Source organism: Oncorhynchus mykiss, chromosome 3, assembly GCF_013265735.2.
Source record: "Oncorhynchus mykiss isolate Arlee chromosome 3, USDA_OmykA_1.1, whole genome shotgun sequence".
NCBI lineage: Eukaryota > Metazoa > Chordata > Actinopteri > Salmoniformes > Salmonidae > Oncorhynchus > Oncorhynchus mykiss.
The window spans coordinates 68,043,815-68,065,122 of NC_048567.1; the positions used below are offsets into that span (position 1 = coordinate 68,043,815).

The 21,308-nt window shown below is 42.8% G+C and overlaps 1 protein-coding gene across 2 annotated transcripts in view; it reads left to right on the forward strand.

The window, feature by feature from the left end:
* Positions 1-14,300: 14,300 nt before the first annotated feature.
* The window catches only part of LOC110504531 (glycogen synthase kinase-3 beta), a 56,563-nt gene continuing 49,555 nt past the window's right edge, over positions 14,301-21,308 (forward strand). For both annotated transcript variants that reach the window (XM_036975017.1, XM_036975018.1), the window contains exon 1: positions 14,301-15,208. In XM_036975017.1, the coding sequence (XP_036830912.1) occupies positions 15,121-15,208 (88 nt within the window). In that variant the 5' untranslated portion in view covers positions 14,301-15,120. The remainder of the gene's footprint in view (positions 15,209-21,308) is intronic.

Consider the following 21,308-nt stretch of genomic DNA (forward strand, 5'->3'; position numbering starts at 1 on the left):
AAAAATAGACATCATTCCCTCATAGCACAAAAATAGACATAATTCCCTCATAGCACAAAAATAGACATCATTCCCTCATAGCACAAAAATAGACATAATTCCCTCATAGACAAAAATAGACATCATTCCCTCATAGCACAAAAATAGACATCATTCCCTCATAGCACAAAAATAGACATCATTCCCTCATAGCACAAAAATAGACATAATTCCCTCATAGCACAAAAATAGACATCATTCCCTCATAGCACAAAAATAGACATCATTCCCTCATAGCACAAAAATAGACATCATTCCCTCATAGCACAAAAATAGACATAATTCCCTCATAGACAAAAATAGACATCATTCCCTCATAGCACAAAAATAGACATCATTCCCTCATAGCACAAAAATAGACATAATTCCCTCATAGACAAAAATAGACATCATTCCCTCATAGCACAAAAATAGACATCATTCCCTCATAGCACAAAAATAGACATTATTCCCTCATAGCACAAAAATAGACATCATTCCCTCATAGCACAAAAATAGACATCATTCCCTCATAGCACAAAAATAGACATCATTCCCTCATAGACAAAAATAGACATCATTCCCTCATAGCACAAAAATAGACATCATTCCCTCATAGCACAAAAATAGACATCATTCCCTCATAGACAAAAATAGACATCATTCCCTCATAGCACAAAAATAGACATCATTCCCTCATAGCACAAAAATAGACATCATTCCCTCATAGACAAAAATAGACATCATTCCCTCATAGCACAAAAATAGACATCATTCCCTCATAGCACAAAAATAGACATCATTCCCTCATAGCACAAAAATAGACATCATTCCCTCATAGCACAAAAATAGACATCATTCCCTCATAGCACAAAAATAGACATCATTCCCTCATAGCACAAAAATAGACATCATTCCCTCATAGCACAAAAATAGACATCATTCCCTCATAGACAAAAATAGACATCATTCCCTCATAGACAAAAATAGACATCATTCCCTCATAGACAAAAATAGACATAATTCCCTCATAGACAAAAATAGACATCATTCCCTCATAGCACAAAAATAGACATAATTCCCTCATAGACAAAAATAGACATCATTCCCTCATAGACAAAAATAGACATCATTCCCTCATAGCACAAAAATAGACATAATTCCCTCATAGACAAAAATAGACATCATTCCCTCATAGCACAAAAATAGACATAATTCCCTCATAGACAAAAATAGACATCATTCCCTCATAGACAAAAATAGACATAATTCCCTCATAGACAAAAATAGACATCATTCCCTCATAGCACAAAAATAGACATCATTCCCTCATAGCACAAAAATAGACATCATTCCCTCATAGCACAAAAATAGACATCATTCCCTCATAGCACAAAAATAGACATCATTCCCTCATAGCACAAAAATAGACATCATTCCCTCATAGCACAAAAATAGACATCATTCCCTCATAGCACAAAAATAGACATCATTCCCTCATAGCACAAAAATAGACATCATTCCCTCATAGCACAAAAATAGACATCATTCCCTCATAGCACAAAAATAGACATCATTCCCTCATAGCACAAAAATAGACATCATTCCCTCATAGCACAAAAATAGACATCATTCCCTCATAGACAAAAATAGACATCATTCCCTCATAGCACAAAAATAGACATCATTCCCTCATAGCACAAAAATAGACATCATTCCCTCATAGCACAAAAATAGACATCATTCCCTCATAGCACAAAAATAGACATCATTCCCTCATAGCACAAAAATAGACATCATTCCCTCATAGCACAAAAATAGACATAATTCCCTCATAGCACAAAAATAGACATCATTCCCTCATAGCACAAAAATAGACATCATTCCCTCATAGCACAAAAATAGACATCATTCCCTCATAGCACAAAAATAGACATAATTCCCTCATAGCACAAAAATAGACATCATTCCCTCATAGCACAAAAATAGACATCATTCCCTCATAGACAAAAATAGACATCATTCCCTCATAGCACAAAAATAGACATAATTCCCTCATAGACAAAAGAAGAGCAAGACATTGAGAAGCACTTCCCTTTTAATCAGTCAACTTCGGTACAAGACTGTTTTACGTTGCGCAAACTAAACTGCCCCATAGTGGTAGAGCGTGCTTACGCCCTGGACGTTGTGTGCTGAAGGTTATACTTGTTCTCATAAGTTTTCTACTCACAAATAATTTGTTATTCTTCAATTTGCTGGTGCAATGAGTAAGATGACTAAGAAAACGACTGAGACGACGATGGCTAAACCGGGTTCGGGGTCAAGATCATCCCCTCAGTCATACGGTTAAAAAATGTCTCTGAAAGATACTCACCATCTGTATTTAGTTTGTCTCGGAGCACGTTAAGGCAGCCCTCGCTCAAACCATGTACTGCATACAAACTCCCTGGAAAGACGTGTAGCATGTTTGAGGAATCTTGGAATTGCGATGGCGATTTTCCTTTCTTGGATGCCGGTACCTCAGCTGGGACCGGGGTGCAGGAAGCAGAGATGGATTGGGTGGTCAAATATCTTGTTTGTCTGGGCATGGGGTATGCGGTGGCTGCCTGCGCCCAACCCGGCTCCTGTGTGCTCTGTCACCTGTTACGGGAGAACAGCCAGGTACCCCCAGCTGCATGTGTCTGCCTCAGTCAAGCACTGCTTGCCTCTCTTCCCAGACTTGTTGATAAAGGGTCCAGTCCCACTTCGGTGAGCCGGTCCTATGTGGATTTTCAAGACCGGACTAGCTAAACGAGCGCTGCATAGTGTGCTAGCCAGGTTGGCTAACTCACTGAGGCGAGCTAACTATTACTAGCTATTCCTGCCTCCCCACTGTAGAGTTGCTGGGGTAGCTCTCTTGTTTAGTATACGTAGTGTTAAGTCTCTTGGTTATTCTAAATGGACTGTCCTGCTGTCAAAGAGGCTGCTAGCCTAGCTTATGCTAAAAAAGCTTCCTGGCTAACGTTGGCTAGCATGATTAACTTCTGGCGAGTAAAACTTACTAGCGTTCCCTCAGCGTTATGGCAACAATTTTCAGTTCCTGGATTTGGAGGGAGAAGGTTACAGGTTTTGCGTGCACCTCCAATGAAGAAGGAGCCCCCCGGAGCAAGGGGACTTTAAACGGGTCTGAGTGACCAGTGCACCCCTCACCAAAAGCATTACTGAGACAACAGTGGCAAACTTGGTATTACGTCAGCCATTGCCAGAGCCCCCTGTTCCCGTAAAGGGGCCGGGCTTCATGAAGGCTATAAAGTCTCACGTAAGTACAACATATGTTGGAAGTTTATCTATGTTTAATCCTGCTCCCTCTGCTACCCCGCGTTCCACAGTGTTCACAGGGTTCAAGGGGTATATCAATCTCCCCAGGGTGAGAGTGACAAGTTGGGTCACTGTCCACAAAAGGGCACCCCTCCCCCAAAGATGGCTCATTACTGGGATTCATTGCTGATTCCTACCTGTAGCTCACTAGTCCCAATGAGATTTCTTGTGATACAGGTTATATGCTTTGTAGGCGATTAGTTGTTGGTAATGGGGTCGAGGAAACGGGCATGGTTGGACACGACCACGCTACTATCCCACACTCAGTCTCTGTGGTTCATTTGAGCCCCCAAATTAGCAGTCTGTTTTTCATAGCTGTTCCATTCCCAGCTAGGTTTCAAGGCACTTGGTCACCAGTACCTATGACTGGTCGATAGGGTATCCTCCATGATAAAGTTTTTATTTTTAATGTGTGCAGTCCAATGCTGGGTGCTAGCCAGTTATCGGAATGCATCTTACCGCCTAAACCGAGTGTAGTTGTGACAACTGTACCCCCAAGTTCATAGCTGAAATTCCAAAGATCTGGAAATCAGCATTTGTCCTACCACTTTTAAAAGGGGGAGATCAAACTCTTTTAAATAATTATAGGCCAATCTCAAAGCTGTCACCCCTGGTGAAAATACTTGAAACCCTTGTAAGTGAACAACTAAAATAGTTTTTATTTACTAACTCTATTTTATCAATGTACCCATCGGGCTTCAGGAAGAAGCATAGCACAATTACAGCAGCCATGAAGGTTTTAAATGATATCACTGAAGCCCTTGACAAAAAACAGCACGGTGTCTCACTTTTTATTGATATCTCTAAGGCTTTTGATACAGTTGATCATGCTATACTAAGACAGAGATTGTCAAGTGTAGGTCTTTCGGAGCATGCAGTTGTCTCTTACAAAAGCTTTCCAGAACATGCAAACTGCTTTTTTTTCATACCTTGTGTCAATTGAAGCTTATCCTCAATACTGACAAGACTAAACTAATGCTGCTCCCAGTACAGCACACAATGTAATACCCAGACACATATTTTATATATGAACGCTTCCGCTCAGTGTTTGAGATCAATTGACACCCTTTACCATGGCACTTTGAGATTATTTTAAAAGGCAAAACCTTTACGCACCACTGCACTTTGTATACCAGGGTTGGCTGGCCTTCTCTAGTCACTCGTAGGCTCAGTCACTGGTATACTTTTATTTACAAAGCCATTTTGGGTTTACTACCTTTTTATTGTTCAGAAATGTGGTGGATACTATCTTCATTCACTGGACTTTATCCTGCTAACTGTTCCAAATGTCCAAACTGAATTTGGTAAAAGGGCTTTTATGTACTCTGCGCCATCGTCTTGGAACACCTTACAAAATACTTTTAAACTGGAAGAACTTGTCCCGATTGGTGTTTTTAAATCACTGATGAAGGATTTTAAGGCTGATTCCCTGACCTGTCAATGTTTATAATTTGCTGTTTTATACTCCTGTGAATTCAATGGTTTTTACTAGATTACTTGTAGTTTCATGTCTGAATACATGCCTATATTGGCCAGGGCGCTCTTGAAAAAGAGATTTTAATCTCAATGAGCCCTTCCTGGTTAAATAAAGGTTAAATAAAATAAATAAAAGTGGCAAGGCCAATCGGGGTACGTCACTATCACCAGAGCCCATGTACCCAGAGTGGGCTGAGCTTTAGGCAAACCTTGGCACATAAACATCGTTTTTTCAACTGAGTTCCACGGTGTTCACGGGTGTTAAAAGTGACACAGGTTGTCAAGAGTGTTGGAAATGGAAGAAGAACCAATCTCTCCCAGTCCAAAAGGTGGTGTTCAGATGGCACTTCACGGGAGCCTCACTGTGACGCCACGATACAGGCTACAATTTGATGAACATCCCCCATGTGCTTGTTTTGAGGGAGGAAATATTCAGAAGCAGGCAATCCGAGTGGTTCCAATGTCAAAGATCCTGTCACGAATCGTCGATAGGAACGGACCAAGGCGCAGCCAAGGCGCAGCGTGAGTTGAGTTCCACAATCTTCATTACACCGTGAAACTACCAAAAACAACAAACGCCGTAGTGCACAAAACACTAACATAAACAATATCCCACAAAACAGGTGGGCACAAAGGACAATTTAAGTATGATCCCCAATTAGAGACAACGATAATCAGCTGCCTCTAATTGGGAACCACACTAAAACACCAACATAGAAATATAACGACTAGAACACCCCTGAGTCACGCCCTACCTAAAGCACCATAGAGAACCCCGGGGGCTCTCTATGGACAGGGCATGACATATCCGGGACTGCTGGTGCAGCCGGTGTTCCTGGTTACAAAAAAGGGACGGGACTTTGCGCCCCATTCTAGACATACGTGCCCTCAGAAATAGCCGCGATTGGCTGGTGGGGGGGCAAGCACTGTTACACACATCCATGCTAATGGAGTCGAGGGGGCGAGGACTGTTACACACATCCATGCTAATGGAATCGAGAGGGCAAGCACTGGGGGCAAGCACTGTTACACACATCCATGCTAATGGAGTTGAGGGGGCAAGCACTGTTACACACATCCATGCTAATGGAGTCGAGGGGGCAAGCACTGTTACACAAATCCATGCTAATGAAGTCGAGGGGGCAAGCACTGTTACACACATCCATGCTAATGGAGTCGAGGGGGCAAGCACTGTTACACACATCCATGCTAATGGAGTCGAGGGGGCAAGCACTGTTACACACATCCATGCTAATGGAGTTGTGGGGGCAAGCACTGTTACACACATCCATGCTAATGGAGTCGAGGGGGCAAGCACTGTTACACACATCCATGCTAATGGAGTCGAGGGGGCAAGCACTGTTACACACATCCATGCTAATGAAGTTGAGGGGGCAAGCACTGTTACACACATCCATGCTAATGGAGTCGAGGGGGCAAGCACTGTTACACACATCCATGCTAATGGAGTCGAGGGGGCAAGCACTGTTACACACATCCATGCTAATGGAGTCGAGGGGGCAAGCACTGTTACACACATCCATGCTAATGGAGTCGAGGGAGCAAGCACTGTTACACACATCCATGCTCATGGAGTCGAGGGGGCAAGCACTGTTACACACATCCATGCTAATGGAGTCGAGAGGGCAAGCACTGTTACACACATCCATGCTAATGGAGTCGAGGGGGCAAGCACTGTTACACACATCCATGCTAATGGAGTCGAGGGGGCAGGCACTGTTACACACATCCATGCTAATGGAGTCGAGGGGGCAAGCACTGTTACACACATCCATGCTAATGGAGTCGAGGGGGCAAGCACTGTTACACACATCCATGCTAATGGAGTCGAGGGGGCAAGCACTGTTACACACATCCATGCTAATGGAGTCAAGGGGGCAAGCACTGTTACACACATTCCATGCTAATGAAGTCGAGGGGGCAAGCACTGGGGGCAAGCACTGTTACACACATCCATGCTAATGGAGTCGAGGGGGCAAGCACTGTTACACACATCCATGCTAATGGAGTCGAGGGGGCAAGCACTGTTACACACATCCATGCTAATGGAGTCAAGGGGGCAAGCACTGTTACACACATTCCATGCTAATGAAGTCGAGGGGGCAAGCACTGGGGGCAAGCACTGTTACACACATCCATGCTAATGGAGTCGAGGGGGCAAGCACTGTTACACACATCCATGCTAATGGAGTCGAGGGGGCAAGCACTGTTACACACATTCCATGCTAATGGAGTCGAGGGGGCAAGCACTGGGGGCAAGCACTGTTACACACATCCATGCTAATGGAGTCGAGGGGGCAAGCACTGTTACACACATCCATGCTAATGGAGTCGAGGGGGCAAGCACTGTTACACACATCCATGCTCATGGAGTCGAGGGGGCAAGCACTGTTACACACATCCATGCTACTGTCCTGTATTCAGTCTCTAGGCTTCATTAGAAACCAGAAAATTAGCTGACTAACTCCATTTCAGCACATTCTGTTTCTGGGTCTCACGCTAGACTCCTGTATCATGCTTTTCTATCCCCATGTAGGTGTCCAGGTTCCGGCTCTGCTTAGCCACATTTCGGATTGTGTCACACATTGCGTTTTTACCCATGCCTATTCCTACCTGGGATGATGGCTTCTGTGATGGAAGTCTTCCCGTGGGGCTAGCCACTCACCTGGACACATCTCACAACCAAATCTGGTTGCTTCGGGTGTCCCTGTCAGGCCTATGGGCCTCTATCCAGTGTAAGGACCCTCTGCTATTATCAGGGGGCTCCCATGGGCTGAGTTGTGTCCCGCAAGGTGATCACGACAGATGTATCCCTCCAAGGGTGGCGTGTGCTGTATGAAGGCTACTCAATTCGGAAGGTATGGAATGTGGTGCAGAGCGCACTGCATGTCAATTAGCCAGAGTATCTGGCGCTCAAGCGCCTTTCCCTGTTTTTATTGGGCCGGCTTGTACTGGACAGAAACAACAATATGTCAGTGGTGGCATGCATCAACAGATGGGGAGAGACTCTTTTATCCAGGTGGGACACTCTCTCAATGTTACTTCGGCAGGGCTGATGTAGATCTTTACGCATTGCAAGAAAACGTGCAGTGTCGTCTATTTTTCTTGATGATGGACCCAAGTGCTGCTCTGGCACACCAGTGTTCTCGGGTCCTCCTTTACGTGTTTCCTGCCAGCAGTTCTTATTCAGCCCACATTGGAGTGGGTGCGGTGCGAGGGCTTACCATTGATTCTTGTGGCTCCTCGTTGGCCCAGGCAGCCTTGGTCCACCAAGATCATTTGCCTTTACGCTGGGACCCATGGAAACTGCTGTTGCACAGGGACCTGTTATCTCAGGCTCATGTGTAGGCCAGAGATTTGGTAAATAATGCCAATTTAATAATGTTTACATATCTTACATTACTCATATCATATGTACATACTGTATTCTATACCATCTATTGCACCTTGCCTGTGACGCTCGGCCATCGCTCATCCATATATTTATATGTCCATATTCTCATTCACCCATTTTAGTTTTGTGTGTATTAGGTAGTTGTTGGGGAATTGTTAGATTACTTGTTAAATATTACTGCACTGTCGGAACTAGAAGCACAAGCATTTCGCTACACTCGCATTAACATCTGCTAACCATGTGTATGTGACCAATAGAATTTGATTTGATTTGATGGACCTGGCCCCTAAGAGGGCTAATCTGATGGATAGAGGTTTACCTACAAAGTTATTACTACCATTCAGTCTGCAAGGGTGCCCTCCACGAGAGGGCTGTATAAGTGGCAAGCGTTTGAGCTCTGATGCCAAGATTATGTTCCTACAGGAGCTTTTAAAGCATAATCCACTTTAAAAGTGTACATGGCCGCTGTCTCATCGTGTGGGAATTGACGGAACCTCACCCGGGGCTCACCCCCTGGTGGTGCGGTTCCTGAAAGGTGTACGTCGTCACATACCAGTCTCTAAACCCATTGCGCCCACATGGGACTCGGCGTTGGTTTTGGGACCATTGTGTGTGGCCCCCTTTGAGCCTCTGGAATTGGTGGATCTGAAGATCCTCTCCTACAAAACCTTCCTGGACATGGCTTTATCTCCCTGGCATATAGCAGCAAAGGGCAAGGGTTACATAGAGGTGTATGCGCCCACTCCACCAGGAGTCTGGCAGCATCTTGGCCTTTGTTTAATGGGTTGACTATAGGAGATATTTGTGCTGCGGAGAGTTGGGAATCACCACACATTTTTGTGAGGTTTTATCACTTGGATGTCACTGCTCCCAGTACAGCACACAATGTAATACCCAGACTGCTGCATCTGGCAGGGCCAGGTCTGGGTGGTCTGCCACATGCTGTTTCATTTCGTATCTGTTGGGGTTGGCTTGAGCGTGATTATATTTCCCCATAGTATGGTGTACAGAAGTTGACTGATTGAAGGGAATTTAACGTTATGACTATAACTACTGTTCTCTGAAGGAGGGAAACAAGGTACAGCACCTGTTTGGCCCTGCACCACCCATTCCTGGGCTTGGTGAAGAGCAGTATTACATTGAAGTAATGAATCCGAGCCTCACGCTTATCCCCTGTGGAAGGCGGGGCTTCCAGCGAGTCGTGGATCTTATTGGCCTTGTGAAACATGATAGTGGATCCTTCAACCAAAGTCACGAGAGTGCGACTCCCCATAGTATGTTGCGCCTCGTTTGCCTCCTTCAGAAACGGTAGTTATAGTCATAATGTTACGTTCTCTTTCTCTCGTATGCACTCATCTCTCCTCAAGGCTCTTTCTACCCACAGTTTTTCTTGCTAAGAATACACTGATCTCTCGCTGTGTGTGCGCGCGTGTGTGTGTGTGTGTGTGTGCGTGTGTGTACAGTGGGAAGTGTTAAGTGCTTAAAGAGAAAACAGCAACTCCTTTTTATCCTGCATCCATCATCACCACTGAAAGACCACTTTGATACGGCATCCTCAGATCAACATAAAATACATGAAAGAGTCTAAATAAACAGCATAAAAGAACCATTCACTTCTTAGACTGCAGATGACTTGAGTAGAGCAACCAGCAAGGTTGACTCATTTCTATTCTTTAAGATGGTTTTATTTTCAAGATCATTAATGCACATTGTGTGTGATAGTGGTGTCAGTCTTTAGTGGTGTCAGTCTTTTCCCCACATATACAGTATGAATAACATTGTGTTTATTCACCTGGCATGAATGTGTTAATATTGTTTTGTATATGCACACACACACACACACACACACACACACACACACACACACACACACACACACACACTACATTCTGGAATCTTTACTCATCCTTCTGCCAGGCTGCCATTTTGGCAGTGAAAGTGTCAGTGTCTGCATCCTCCCCAATCAATAATCTCCAATGTGACCAACTCAGACCAGAGAGAGGCTGATTATTACAGAGCTGGCGGCAGGGAGGGGAGAGGGAGAGGTAAAAGAAAGAGAGGGGTGGAAAAGTGGTAGAGAAAGGAAATCTTTAAAATCAGTTCAAGTCAGGCTATTACAAATTCACATTTCTGACATCTGGATAATTTGTGAAATTACCCATTTTACCCAACTTCTACCATCATCAAAAAACATAAAAACACAACTTTTGTCCTCAATTTACCCTTACAAATCTGTGTAGGAAATTGAATGTTAATACCAATGCATTCAGAGTGTTTGAACACAATAAGCATGATGTGGCTTCAAACAGAAGCTTTGGAGAGCATTTGGGTCTATTGTGTAGGCCTATAATAGTGTACCAACCAATCACGGTGAACTGGGCTCTGCTGCCTTAGTAATGAGCATAAGCATAATGACTTGGGTGTGTGTGTATGTGAGGTTGTGGCTTCTCATACTGTAGGCCTACAAATGTAACGTCATTGTAGTGACATAAGAATAGGCAATGATCATTAGGCCTACCCTCCAACCACAGCCTGAGTGAGATTTGGTTGGGGGGTCATCGTGGTCAAAACATTTGAATGGCCCCCCTCTTGACTGTGGAGAGAGAAATGTACATGTATAAGTTAATTTACTGCAATTCTACACCTTTTGCCATGGGGCAGAGAGAACATTTAGCAATGTTGTAACAAATGTCATGCAATTCTACTAATTTTGCCATCTGTGGGGAGAAATGTTTTTAAGTTTTACAGCTAATTTCCTGCAATTCTACACATTTGCCATCAGTGGAAACTCCTCAGAGGAGGAAGGGGAGGACCATCCTCCTCAGAAATGTATATATATTTTTTATAAAACTATACTAAATATATCCACCTCACCGAATAATTGATTGAAACACATTGTTTTGCAATGAAGATCTACAGTAGCTTCAACAGCGCTCTGTAGGGTAGCACCATGGAGTAGCTGGAGGACAGCTAGTTTCCATCCTCCTCTGGGTACATTGACTTCAATACAAAACCTTGGAGGCTCGTGGTTCTCACCCGCTTCCATAGACTTACACAGTAATTATGACATCTTCTGGAGGACGTCCTCCAACCCATAAGAGCTTTTGCAGCATGAACATATTGTATCCACCCAATCAAAGGAATCCGAGAATGGACCTAGTAATGAAGGCATGAGCTACAGCTAGCTAGCACTGCAGTGCATAAAATGTGGTGAGCAGTTGAAGTGAATAGATAAAATGTGGTGAGTAGACTCAAGGAGAGAGACAGACAATAGTTGAATAACTTTTAACAAATGAATTTCTTCAAAAATGAAGGAAAAGCAAGAGAGCTAGCTATATTTAATATTTTTCTTCACTTTCCTTTTCACTTAATTAGCTAGCGAATGCAGCTAGCTAGTTTAGCCTACTCAAACAACTAGATCAAACAGGGAGGGATGCTATGTTACCTAGCTGGCTTTGGCTATCCAACACTGGAACTCTTCCAAGTCAAGGTAAGCGTTTGGTTTTATTAATTTATTGGCACCCGGGCCCGCCGGTGTAACTGCTAAACTTCTTGCTAACTGTACACTGTACTGTATGATTGTAGTTGGCTCACTAACATGTTACTTCTAGTAGCTATTTTGTTGACTTGACGTTAGCTAATTGGGTAACAACAATGTAAGCTGTGTGTAGCGGTTAGCGGTTATGATATGAAGGTTTGGCTTAGAAAGGTTTTTTTGCCTGGTCGCAGACAGCTGATGTGTTGTGCACTGAAGCGAAGGGAAAAGGTGAGAGGAGGAGAGTGCGTAGATGTGAGAAGGAATTGTGCAAGGAGTATTGAATGTGTCAATGTCTGTCACCTTGATAACAAAAATGTATCTCGACCTGTGCACCTACTTTGTACATTTTAATTCATGATGTGTATAAGGAAAATGTGAGTATCATGTAGTAAGTAGCCTACGCCTATCGATGTTACATTGAGCCGGGTGTATGGAATATGAATGACAGTCATCCAATATGCTGTAATAGAAGTAAAGCCATGCTAATAAATAAATACATTGTCCTCCCTCATTTTAAATGGCACCGACTGCTGTTATCTGAGTGAGAGTGACAAACAAAAGCAATGGGGGCTCCTGCATCCATAATTTCATTTGCATATTGGCATACAGTTGAGATGGGGTGTTTTCAGGATTTCTACACATGGGGAAAAACATTTAGCAGGAAATGTGCCTTTTTATTCATTTTTACATTTATTTTCACCCCAATTTTGTGATATCCAATTGGTAGTCTCGTCCCATCGCTGCAACTCCCCTACAGACTCAGGAAAGGGGAAGGTCAAGAGCCATGTGTCCCACGAAACACGACCCTGCCAAACCACACTGCTCGCTTAACCCAGAAGCCAGCCGCACCAATGTGTCTGATCAGTTGGTGACCAAAGTCAGCTTGTAGGCACCCAGCCTGCCACAAGGAGTCGCTAGATTGTGATGGGACAAGGAAATCCCAGCCGGCCAAACCCTCCCCTAACCCGGACGACGTTGGGCCAATTGTGCACCGCCTCATGGGTCTCCATGTGCACCGCCTCCTGGGTTTGAACCCAGTTCTGTAGTGACACCTAAAGCACCTAAAGCACAAATGACCGAAATGAGTTGTTACTCTGACAAACTGAAAGCAATAAAAACAACCTGGTCTTGAATGCAAACAATTGCCCAGGCTATGAAGAGAGACACAGATTGTACACTATTAGGAGGAATATACAACGAGTGTACAAAACATTAAGAACACCTTCTCCCTTTTGCCCCCAGAACAGCTTTAATTTGTCGGGCACGGACTCTACAAGGTGTTGAAAGTGTTGCACGGGGATGCTGGCCCATGTAGACTCCAATGCTTCCCACAGTTGTGTAAGGTTGGCTGGATGTTCTTTGGGTGGTGTACCATTCTTGATACACACGCAAAACTGTTGAGTGTGAAAAGCCCAACAGTGTTGCAGTTCTTGACAGAAAATGGTGCATCTGGCACACATACACAACCCATGTCTCAATTGTCTCAGGGCTTAAAAATCCTACTTTAACCTGTCTCCTCCCCTTCATCTACACTGATTTAAGTGGATTTAACAAGTGACATCAATAAGGGATCATAGCTTTCACCTGGATTCACTTGGTCAGTCTATGTCATGGTAAGAGCTGGCGTTCTTAATGTTTTGTACACTCAGTGTGTATATATACTGAACAAATATATAAACGCACATGGGCCTATTCCCCCCCCCCATGGCTGCACCACTCACTGCCCAGTCATTAGGACCTATTTTATTTCAACTGACTGATTTCTTATATGAATGCTAACTCAGTAAAATCTTAGAAATTGTTGCATGTTGCATTTATATTTTTGTTCAGTAATATTTAGGCTACAATTTGAGAGTGTGTGATAAAGGGGTTGGAGATATGTTCATTTCGACATTACAAAGAATTAAAAAAATACAAACATGGCAACACTGCCATGTTGCACTGAGCTTTGCTGTTGGAAAACAACAAATATGTACGAATTTCAGGTGTCCCAGATTGCACTTCCCCAACTTCACTCCTCGACTTTCGTCTGCAGTCGGTTGCTTCAGCCTTACTACTCAAACAAGCCCATTGATCTGTTAATTTGACTGTCACGGGTCGCCAGTAAAAAGTAGCATTAATTGCGCGCCTAATGCTATTGGGTAGATTACCGGTTGCAGCTTTTCAGCCATTTGGTGCAAGTACCATTTTTCTCAGTTGGATTGGCTGAGACTGCTATCAATCTTTCTGACCCCCCCCCCCCCCACCCCCCGGTTAACGCCCATTGCCCCAGTCGCAATAACGCACGGACACGAGCTTCCGAACACCAGGGGCGGTGTCAAGCAAACTATGCCATGTGTTCTTCAAGAACAGCGTCCTTATTGGTCTACAGTACGGGGCTCTCGGCCCATCGCCAAGGGATACGCTTCGGATTGGTTGAATCGGCTAACCCCCCCAGATACCATTGCGCGTGCACTTTTCTCCGATTCTCGACAGTGGTTTATTGGCGTAACCCCGTCTCCACGCGCATCTGCCCATACAACCAAGCCTCACCATTTACGCAAATAGCGTTACAAAGGTTCGTAGTGAATAAAACAGCGAGCCCGAAACCGATTGTGAAGGAATAAAAAATAATACAAGAATCGTCGGGTCTGACTGGAACTGCCCTTTCCAGAGGAACGAAGTGAACAAGACCCGATAGCCAACTGGAATAACCGGATTTGACGGTCGCCGTGTGTGGAGTTGGGACGAGTTTGCAGGGCCGTGGAAATCGTCAATGTAAAAATTGGGCAACTGACAGATTTTTCCGTTTGAATCGTCGGTAGGGTAGAAGAGCGAGGGAGCCGGCATGGCGGACGGATCGTTGAGTCTCCATCGGAATATAAAGAGGATCTGCATGGTCCTGGATCTATAGGAATACACAGCAACCATTCCCCATTAACGCATTATCTGATAGTTTCACTTGTGTCATTTTGTGCTCAACTGTGACCAAATTAAGGAAATCAAACCAGCAGTGGGTTCATTTGGGGGCCACAGGGCCAGATTCATGACTATTTAGTCGAAGACGCGTCTCCAAGGCCTATTATCAACTGAAGGAAAACGAGGAACCAAAGGAAGAAAGGATGCTTTGAACGACTATTGGGGGACGAGAAAGGGTAGATTGATAGGTCAAAATATCGACTGTGAAGGCTCGTGGAGAGGAGTTGATAGAAAAAATCATATTGTAAATAATCTAACATTCAGATTAAGGAACTGTCATTCTTTGAATGCAAAGGTTTAGAAAGAAATCTACCAAGCCAGTCACGTAGCATACAGTATTTGATTCGAGGATTGGATCATGTCGGGGCGGCCCAGAACCACCTCCTTCGCGGAGAGCTGCAAACCAGTGCCGCAGCCCTCGGCTTTTGGCTCTATGAAAGTCAGCAGTAAGTCTTCCTTTTTTTTTATAATCAAACTAAGTTTGCCCAATTACCTGCCTTGCAAATGAAATCAATTAAACTAGTTTTGTCCTTGTTGACTCGACGTTGACTCGACGCCAGGTCTGATAGCACAGGCAGGCTTGTCATTCTGTGTCACTGGCTGAGATTCTCAGGCGTAGTGTCACCCTGGTTTCTGCCGGAGGGACCGTTGTGACGTCCGACTCTAGGCTGGTCAGCGGACAGAGGTAGAGGGCCGCGCCGGGGGAGAGAGGGGCAGGGCTGGCAGCCACCCAAACCAACATCGTGGCGAGTGCCACGATCTGATTTGCCTTATCATTTACAGATTCTTCTAGGTGTCCATTCCATTAGATCACAACATGTATTTCAACCCATTACTGATCTCTAGTCGAATGGAGCGCCTGGTTTAGGGTCATGACTAGGCATACACTGTTATATTATTATTTCGTGGGGATATTTTGTATATATTACTTATTTCTATGTAATTTTGCTAGCTTTGCGAGCAGTTTTCTCAGATAGTATTAATTTCTTACCAGCCAGATGCAGCAAGTGACAGGATCGGTCTATTACACAACTGTCAACAAGAAGGTGCGCCCATGCAGAATTTGACTGGGGGGGGACTTGATCTTTCAGGATAAAGGGCGGGTTTCTCGTTCGTGTAAACTGAGTTGTCGTGGAATTTGGGGTGCGTTCAGTTCGCATGAACGTTTGCTACATTGCGGAACGGTTTGTACCGAATGACACGTTTTCCTTAAACGTTATTGAACAGACTTTGAGATAGGTTTGTTCCATTGGGTGGGTGTGCCAGGATGTGGCTTGAAGCAATGAGTGACGTATTTAAAGTGCATCGGTGCTTTTTGAACACACAACCCAACCCCTCCCTGTTTTTCAACTGATCGTTCAATACAGCAACGTTTCTGTTCAACTGAATGTTCCAAAATGTAAAAACGAGCACCAGCACACAAGCCAGATCGCCTACTCCACTGTCAAGACATCTATGTGCCACAACTAGAAGCACAAGCACTTCACTACACCTGCAATAACATCTGCTAAACACCTGTATGTGACCAATAACATTTGATTTGACAATGTATCAGACTGAAGTTGCTACAGTATTGCCATCCTCAAGGCGCTCCTGGGCCAGGATATATGCTCCTGACAACTTTAATGGTGTTTTAAACGGTTGTGAAAACAAAATAATAAAGCCTATCCTTCTGATGCCTCAGCCTATAGTATATAAATAGCCTGTAATTGTATTTAGCCTATTCCTATTGCACGTAGACAGTGGTGCAACTTTGGTTTTAGAAGTAGGGGTGAACATACATTTTCTTTTGTATATATATTTTTCAAATCCAGCCGGATAAACACTCCAAATAGCATACCCGACCTCTCGGATGCGTCCGCATGGTCCTAAAGCACACCGTTGCCTCGTTTTGTATCACAATCCAATGATAAAACTTGGTGGGGACAAAAACGCTATGTCATACATAATGTGGTGGTGGTGGGGGGGACATGTCCCCCCCGTCCTCAGTGAAAGTTGCATCCCTGCACATACACATGCATCAGACATTTATACACCTGCTCCTCAGAGTTCAGATGTTGACATACTTCAACCCCAGCCTTGCTTTACATACAGTACCATTAGGCCTATCACCTTCTGCATTACTGTAAGTCTCTGTGTGTGGGCTACAGAGAGCAAGAGAGAGAGAGTTGTGGTAATGAATCTCAGATACTCTTTCACAATGCAATTGTCCCTTTCACTGACTAGACCTAAGCATACTGAAATGGACACTAAACAGTGTATGGAGATTGTATAGTTGAGTGTGTGTGTCTGTGTGGTATGTGTGTGCAGATGGGAGTTAGGAGTAGGAAGCAGTATGGCAATGGTGCATTTAGTACTTCGAGCATTGCAGTAGAATGCCTTTCTCTCCCACACCCTCATCTCTCTAGTAGCTATAATACAACAACAATTCATATATATACAGTACCAGTCAAAGGTTTGGACTACTCATTCAAAAGCTGTCCTCAAGACAAAGGGTGGCTACTTTGAAAAATCTCAAATATAAAATATGTTTGATTTGTTTAACACTTTTGTGGTTATTACATGATTCCATATGTGTTATTTCATAGTTTTGATTTCTTCACTATTATTCTACAATGTAGAAAACAGTAGTAACCAAGAAAAACCCTTGAATGAATAGGTGTGTCCAAACTTTTGACTGGTACTGTATATAAAACAAATAAATATCTAATACAAAATGTAATAATGGTCAACGTTCAGAATCTAATCCATAACTACAAAAATATTATATTGGTGGTATTTATATTGTCTATATGCAATCATTATAATAAAATAGTACAATATGTATATTTTTTTCTACAATATAACTTTTTAAACATTTAATGTTTCCTCCCTTAACTTTTAACAAGCTGTGACTTATTATGAGGCCAAATCTATCACAACATACCTTTCCACCCCCAAATATACACATTTTATCTTTGTTTGATTGTTTTGTAAAATGTGTAGACATTTTCATTGTGAATTTTGGGAAGGACTCGCTAAGTAATATATGTTTGTGGTAAACGATTAGAAAGTGTTCTTCACTTTCTATCTCTCCTGACCCAGAGTTATGACATAGTCTGTCTTCTCTAGCCAGCCATTTTTTTCAATGGCATCTTGTTTCAATTGCCAGACTATAATCGCCAGGCAATAGCCAGGCTCTCACACAGCCAGACACCAGGCCTCTCTGTCTCTCTTAATTTGTTTGGGTCTAATTGTTTTGCTGTCCTGAGGCTCTGTGGGGTCTGATTGTGTTCGTGAACAGAACCCAAGGACCAGTCTGCTTAGGGGACACTTATCCAGGTTTGTCTCTCTGTAGGTGATGGCTTTGATATGGAAAGTTTAGTTTATCGTCTCTTTTCTGGATGTTGATAATTAGTGGGTATCGGCCTAATTTTGCTCTGAATGCATTATTTGGTGTTTTACGATGTACACAGAGGATATTTTTGCAGAATTCTGCATGCAGAGTCACATTTTGTGAATTCTTGGTTGGTGAGTGGACCCCAGACCTCACAACCATAAATGGGAAATTGGTTCTATAACCGATTCAAGTATTTTTAGCCAGATCCTAATTGTGAACATAGATTTTATAATGTCGTATGTTTTTCCCCCCAACACCATTTTCCATCAGTTTGTATAGCAGACCCTCATGCCTAAATGAGTCGATAGCGTTTTTGAAATCTACAAAGCACAAGAAGACTTTGCATTTGTTTTGATTTGTTTCTTTGTCAATTATGGTGTGCAGGTTGAATACCTTTTCTTTCGTACGGTAATTTGGGAAAAAGCCAATTTGACATTTGCTCAGTACATTGTTTTCACTGAGGAAATGTACAAGTCTTCTGTTAATGATAATGCAGAGGATTTTCCCAACGTGGCTGTTGACGAATATCCCACGGTAGTTATTGGGGTCAAATTTGTCTCCACTTTTGGGGATTTGGGTGATCAGTCCTTGGTTCCAAATATTGGGGAAGATGCCAGAGCTAAGGATGATGTTAAAGAGTTTAAGTATAGCCAATTGGAATTTGTGGTTTGTATATTTTATCATTTAATTTAGGATACCATCAACACCACAGGCCTTTTTGGGTTGGAGGGTTTGTATTTTGTTCTGTAGTTCATTCAAGGTATTTGGAGAATCCAGTGTGTTCTGGTAGTCTTCAATAAAGTTTATTCTAAGATTTTCTATTTGATTATGTACATTTATTTTTTGCTGTTTGTTCTTTGTTATAGAGACACAAATATTGGAGAAGTGGTTTATCCATACATTTCCATTTTGGATAGATAACTCTTTGTGTTGTTTGTTTAGTGTGATTCAATTTTCCCAGAAGTGTTTAGAGTCTATGGATTCTTCAATTACATTGAGCTGATTTCTGACTTGCTGTTCCTTCTTTTTCCCTAGTATATTTCTGTATTTATTTAGTGATTCACCATAGTGAAGGCTCAGGTTTTCTGGGTCTCTATGTTTTTGGTTGGATAGAAATTGAGAAACCTTTCTTAGGTTTTTTAATTCTTCATCAAACCATATGTCATTGTTGTTAATTTTCTGAGGTTTTCTGCTTGACATTTTTAGATTTGATAGGGAAGCTGAAAGGTCAAATATACTGTTTAGGTTTTCTACTGCCGAGTTTACACCTTCACTATTACAGTGAAACATTTTGTCCAGGAAGTTGTCTAAAAGGGATTTCATTTGTTGTTGCCTAATTGTTTTTGGTAGATTTCCACACTACTTTCCTTCCTCTATAGCATTTCTTATATTATTTAGTTCATTTTGCTTTGATGCCTCATGTTTGAGTATTGCTCTGTTCTAGTAGACTGTGATTTTGCTGTGGTCTGATAGGGGTGTCAGTGGGCTGACTGTGAACGCTCTGAGAGAGGTCAGTGAGGAAGTAGTCTACAGTACTACTGCCAAGAGATGAGCTATAGGTGTACCGACCCTAGGAGTTCCCTCGATGCCTACCTTTGACAATGTACATACCCAGCGTGCGACAGAGCATTTCCTTTTGAATTTCTAACCAAATGTAAATTTTTCCTGTTTTGATTCATTTAATAGATTGACTTAGGTCTGCTCTATACCAAATTAGCATACCCCCTGAGTCCCTTCCCTGTTGCACACCTGGTAGTTTGGTGGGTGAGACTCCAGCTCTCTGTAATCTAGAGGGCAACCATCTCCTCTATACCATGTTTCTTGTAGGATGACAATGTCTGTATTTCTGATTTCTTTGGTGAAGTCCAGGTTCCTTCTCTCTCTGTGTCTGTGTCTCGCATGCACCCACGCACGCACGCGCACGCACACACACACACACACACACACACTAGTTTTGTTCTGGGTAGAGGCAGCTGGCCAAGAACAATCTTGTTTAGCATTTCAAAGCTCCCACTGTGTCTTTTTTCCCTCTATTTCCCTCGCCCTCAATGGAGATGGGAACAAAATTAACAAATTGAACATGATGTTAAATTTAAATTGCCGCTTTACGATTGAAAAAAAGATACGAGCGAGCTGAACAAATTGAAGAACAAACAGAGAGAGACAGACTGAGCGTCAGAGAGAGACAGAGTGAGAGACAGAGAGAGAGACGTCAGATATTGGGTCCAAGTTATTACTCTGTAATGTGGTAGTTATTACCTTATCTGCATGAACCCTAGTTTCCATAATGAATCAGCAATATACAAATTGGCTTAATTATTTATTTACTAACTAAATAATCACAGAAATACATCACAAACAGTAGATATGGGTTACTAACAATGATAGAAAAGTCTCTAGTGGGCTAAACCGATATGACAAAAGGACAAAGGAAACGGGTGAGGACTGAGAAAGTGTAGCCAAACTACAGCTGTATGGTCTAATGGTCTATATAATTGTAGCCTTCCCAACGTGGGGACCTGTCCTGGTGTTCTCTGACTTCGTAACCATGCGAGACGTCCGGCTTACCGTGGGTCTCTTTGGCATGAAATGTACATTTTGTCACTGGTGATTTTATACACTTCAGAGAAAAGGCCGGTCCATGATGCCAAATGTGATGTCTGGGCTCACAGGGGTGTGTACACTGACTAGTTACTCTTTATATGAAAATCCATTTACTCATTTAGAAGGTTAACATCACATTACTTCTTTTCACAAATAGTTTCATGTTTAATCACATATGTTTCACAATATTTAGATGTAAACCAGGCAGCTGGGAAATATACACTTTAACCTCTCTGGGATATATGGGACGGTAGCGTCCCACCTCGCTAACAGCCAGTGAAAGTGCAGGGTGCCAAATTCAAAACAACAAAGATCTCATAATTAAAATTCCTCAAGCATACAAGTATTTTACACCATTTTAAAGATCAAATTCTCATTAATCCAGCCACAGTGACTGATTTTAAAAAGGCTTTACTGTGAAAACACCACAAACGATTATGTTAGGTCACCACCAAGTCACAGAAAAACCTAGCCATTTTTCCAGCCACAGAGAGGAGTCACAAAAAGCACAAATAGAGATACAATGAATCACTAACCTTTGATGATCTTCATCAGATGACACT